This window comes from Alligator sinensis, unplaced genomic scaffold (assembly GCF_000455745.1).
Source record: "Alligator sinensis unplaced genomic scaffold, ASM45574v1 scaffold515_1, whole genome shotgun sequence".
Classification (NCBI taxonomy): domain Eukaryota; kingdom Metazoa; phylum Chordata; order Crocodylia; family Alligatoridae; genus Alligator; species Alligator sinensis.
In genome coordinates, this window is record NW_005842096.1 from 2256965 (window position 1) to 2261941 (window position 4977).

A 4977-nucleotide genomic window follows, 5' to 3' on the forward strand; every position below is an offset into this window, starting at 1 on the left:
AAATACTGGAATATCCATTTTTGAAAACTAGATAGAGGCACTTCACTGCAATGCAGTTACTTTAAGTTAGTGAACACCACCTTTCCAAATGTGGCGACTTCATGAAATAGCCTTAAGTGGTTCTTGAAATGGGACGTGGTCATTGTATAAAAATTATGGGCTATCACTACCATAATCCAAGTAAAAGTCCTCATACATCACAAGGCAGGAAAACAGATCTAGTCACAATCACTTTACCTTCAAACAGCAACAGTAACATAACTTTTTATACACTTCTCTGCAACTTAAGTACAGTATAACCTCATAAATCCGGAATCCTTGGGACCTAGGTACCTGCCAGAAATTTGAAAATTCCAGATTTTTGAAACACAAGGAAAGTGCATAACCTGGCACTGCCCAGATGAATGGATGCTGTGCATGCGTTTTTTGTTTTTTGTTGTTTTTTTTTTGGGGGGGGGGTGTTAATTTTTGAGAACATTTCTTGGAGTACAACATTTTTATCCACCACCCCACACTGCCACTACTTCCCCTACCCCCAGCTCAATGACCAGCCACTGGGGGTACATTGGTCAGAAAAGGTTAAAAACCCCTGATGTAGAGTACTTTTTTAAAAAGTGCTGGGTTTTTGAGAATTCCAGAATTTTGAAAATTTGATTTATGAAGTTATACTGTATTAAGAGATCCTATAAGATCACACAAGTAGCGAGGAAGAAAAGAAATTATGTTCAGACTATCAATACCTTCTGAAAAGCTTTTATACTATATCAGCTTATCACCCTGTCGGGCAGTTCACCACTTAGTGAACTCCACTTCACAAAAAACAATGCAAGCAAAAGAAATTTAGCTTTGTACAACAAGAGAAGGAAATAAAGCAGAAGTGGCTGATTAGCAGAAACTGCTTGCCCCATTTGTTCTACAGCAGAAACCCACATGGAAAAGGAAAGAGGATGGAAAATTATGTTAAATGTTTAAAAAAGCTTTTTAAAATTTGGCCCCTATAGTTACTACACTGAAGACATTGTTTCTACCCCAAATGGAACCCTACTTGCTGGAAAGGAGATACAAAAAGAATTTCATCTTAAACCTACCTGATTCAAACCATTTTCTAGAAGTTCCAATACTGTACAACATTCTGAAAGTTCCTGTATTTCAGTATCTCCTCTTAGCATTTCTGGTGGTACCAGCTGCTCAAAATAAGCTTCCAGCCGGTCATCATAGAATTCTCCATCATCAATATCATCATCTATTGAAAAAGAAGAAAAGGATTTTAAAAATCTGATACAATAAAAACTTTTATTATTTACTTACGGAAGTTGTTACCATAGCCCAGGTACAACCCACAGAGCATTCAACCCCAGAAGCTTAGAAGCTGGAAAGCCCTAAAATATACTAGGGGTGCACCGATAAAGATTTTTTTGACTGATACTGATGGACAATTGTTAATGAGCCATATCAGCTGATGCAGATCCAATTGCCAATATGCAGCCTGGAAGCTTGGAGAGCAGTGCCCAACTGGTAAGTCTTGGGGGGGGGTGCAGATTGGAACCCCCACGGTGACAGAGGAAGGGGGCTGGGGCTACCCAGCCAAGGCGAAGCAAGGGACAGAGCAGCAAGTGGTTCATCTGTGGGCGGGGGGTGCCATTTCCATTGCTGTGCACACCCCGGGGTGTGCGCAGGGCAAGGGCAGGCTACCTGCTGTGGGCTGGAGCCAGGTTCTTCCCTGGGGTGGGCTGGGCCGAGGCTGCGCTCAGGCCCAACATGCTTACTAGCCAGACACTGCTCTCCAAGCTGCCAGGCTGGCCACGAGCATTCACGTGGCATTTAAAAAAAAAAAATCAGCGGCGTTATCGGCCACATCAGCCAAAAAAATTATGTTAAATCTTTAAAGAATTAAATTATTTTTAGATTTTTATTTATGTAAAGATTTGGAAAAGACTTTAATCAGCCACATCAGCCTATTGCTAATAATGTCAATTTTCCTTTTATTGGTACCAATACTATATGGACCGATACATCAGTACACCTCTAAAATACTATGCTTAAAATAAGTCTAATATGCTAGCTAGAAGTTTATTCACAATTGGTTAGGAACTGGATTTAAAATTCAGATAAAAGTCCAAGTTAACTGGGTGGCACAGATTTAACAATCTGTTTTAGCAATCCAGTTCTGTCACAGTAAGACAAATACTTAGTTCAAATTGTATCTACTGCCAAAAGCTGCCAATTTCGTTACTACAAAAGGCTTGCATCTCTTCTTAAACCTTTTCATTCACAGAATGAACATGAGCATTGTTCAGCTTTGATTTTCTAGCTAGAAGATATACAACTCAAAACCAAGTTCAGCAGTGAATTCCACAGATATCAATTTTAATACACCAGTAATTCAGGCAACCATGATGTTCTTCTGCTTAAGTAAACTGATTATCTCTACCAAGACGTTTCCTTAGCTATACAATGAAATCTAATGCTTTAAAGTTATCTTATCTATCTGCCCCTCTCAAGTACCTGAAGATACGCTACAAGCTGAATCATAGTATACTGACCAGTTGAGTATTCATCTAAGCTTGCGAGATTCAGTAGCTTCTCATTCTCCAAAAAACTCAAATGACTTGTGCTGCACTGCTCACTTAAAATTTCACCATCCAATTTTCCTCCAGGTTCAGACTTCTTAACCTATGAAACACACACATGCATGGCCCAAGAGTTCCCAGCTGTAAAACTCAGGTTTTTCACAAAATAGCAGTAATTTTGGCAAAGACTTTTTCTCTTCTCCATCCTCCACCATAAGTTTCAGTCTCTAACACTCACCAGGCAATTAAAAAATAGGTAAAAGAAATGCAGGGAACAGGAGATGTGAGAAGGCAGAGTACTCTTACAAACTTGCAATATTTAAGACTTCTAAATAGAAACTTTTAGTTTTCTTGTTCACTAAACTGGCCCTCCATTCAATAATTCTCAGATTCCACCTTGAAACATGGCACATAACAGACTGCTACTGCTTGAAGAGGCTCCTGCAGACTCCAAACACCAAAAGCATAAATTGGTTTGAAGGAACTTGCCAAAAAAAAGCCTGTAAAATACATTTTCAAACAAAATCCTATGGAATCCATTCAATCAAAAAAAAATAATCAAAATTTACAAAGTGTTTAGAAAAAATATTAAAATATCAATATATGGTAGTGTCTCAATGTCCTCAGATGTTTTGGCTTTATGCATTAAAGGAGATGCTAAAGCAAAAAGATTAAAAAAAGAAAAACAACCAAGGCACTAGTAGCAAACGCTTCATTAAATAAAAATACAGTAATGTCAGCTTCAAAAAGCTTTTGTGAGTTTCAGCAAAACTTAAGTTTCCTTAAAAACAGTATAGCCAGCTGACCAACTTGAATCTTTTCTATATGAGCAATGAGAAATACTTTAAGACTACAGAAATAATTATTAATCCCCTTTAGAGAGGTTTAACCACTTAAAAGAAATTCAAATTATCCTGTTGGATTATTATAGATCAATATCTCCTACTCCATAAATCAAGATTTGACGTTAATGGAGGGCATGAACTGGCAAATGTTTTGCCACTGATAATTTGTTGCCCTGCAAGTAATTTCTACCTTAATTCTGCAAACTGTGTTACTGTTCTAACTTACAAATTTAAAAACACAGACGATAACCAGTGTTTTTCTCTATAGAAAACGCATCCTTTAAATTCCTATAATATAAAGTAGATTTACCTTGATCTCTCTATTAGTTTGTGGCAATGAACATATTCCAATGGACAAATCTAGAATGAGAGAGCAATTTAATAGCAACTTGAATGTGACCTTTTAGTACATTACTAAATATTATACATTCAATTTCTATGTTAAAAAGATCTTAAGCCTCTCGAGGCTTGAAGTTTAGTTTCATTAGCCATCTATACCATATGGCACATAAACATATCTTTGAAAAGTCCCTACTCATAGCAAAAATCAGGGATTAAGTTAATATAAAAATAATAATATAAATCAAGGTCTCACTATGGCTAACACCTGCATAAATGGAGTGATACAATCACTGCTCCCAGGGCTTTCAATCTTATTTGGCAACAAAGAAAGAAAGGAATTCCAAATACAGTGCAATAACTTGAAGCTCACACCGCAGGTCAACAGCAGAGGTGATTAAAAACTAGTATCATGCCCTATTCACTAAGCCACAACTTTCTTTACTCCCTCTTCCAGTTACTTTGTGCTCCCTTTTTCTACTCTACCACTATCTCAACTCTTGGTTAGGCCAGGGGTGTTCAACCTCCGGCCCACAGGCCAAATGCAGCCCATAGCCCCATCACATTCAGCCTGTGGGGCTCCCCACAGGTCTGGAAGTTTGGACCAACCAATATGGTCAACCTCCCCCCTGCCAAATCCCCAAACCCCAATTCCTGTGTGTCAAGTTGGAGCCCACAAGACCAGGCTATGCTTGCCCCCGCTTCTGGATAGGGACCAAGCCATATCCCCCTGCCCCTTCAGGGCTAGGTTGGACTGGGCCACACTTCCCCTTGCCCCCTCCACACACAGGTGAGCTACACCCCTTTCCCTCCTGTTGGGGGTGGCCCATGCCCCCTTCTCCATGGGGCCAGTGGGGACATAGCCACATCCCCTGCTTCCCACCAGCAGGGCCAGACCACGTTCTGTTTTTTCTTGAATGTCTGGGGTCAAGCTCTTTTCCCCTGCAGGGCTGCACTGGAGTCAACCTGCCCCCAGCCTCTCAGCCAGATGGCACTTGCCAGGCCCACCTAGACAATGGATCAGGAACACTGGCTGTATCTGGCCTGCCAACAGACTGGGCACTGCCAATGCAGCCCATGGGGCAAAAAGGCTGAGCACCCCAGGTTAGACTATAAGCCTTTTAGCTGTGGGTATGCCAGTCAGCATAATGGGTCCCAATCCTCAAGTAAGATTTTAGATATAGACAACTCGTACGGGGGGCACCGGGGCGGGGGGGGGGTGG

At 40.5% G+C, this 4977-nt stretch overlaps 1 protein-coding gene across 1 annotated transcript in view; it reads right to left on the bottom strand.

The window, feature by feature from the left end:
- The window catches only part of CEP192 (centrosomal protein 192), a 100024-nt gene that overhangs the window by 85874 nt on the left and 9173 nt on the right, over positions 1-4977 (bottom strand). Inside the window, 3 exon segments of the mRNA XM_025204721.1 lie at positions 1089-1243; positions 2544-2673; positions 3726-3775. Coding sequence (XP_025060506.1) covers positions 1089-1243; positions 2544-2673; positions 3726-3775 — 335 coding nt within the window.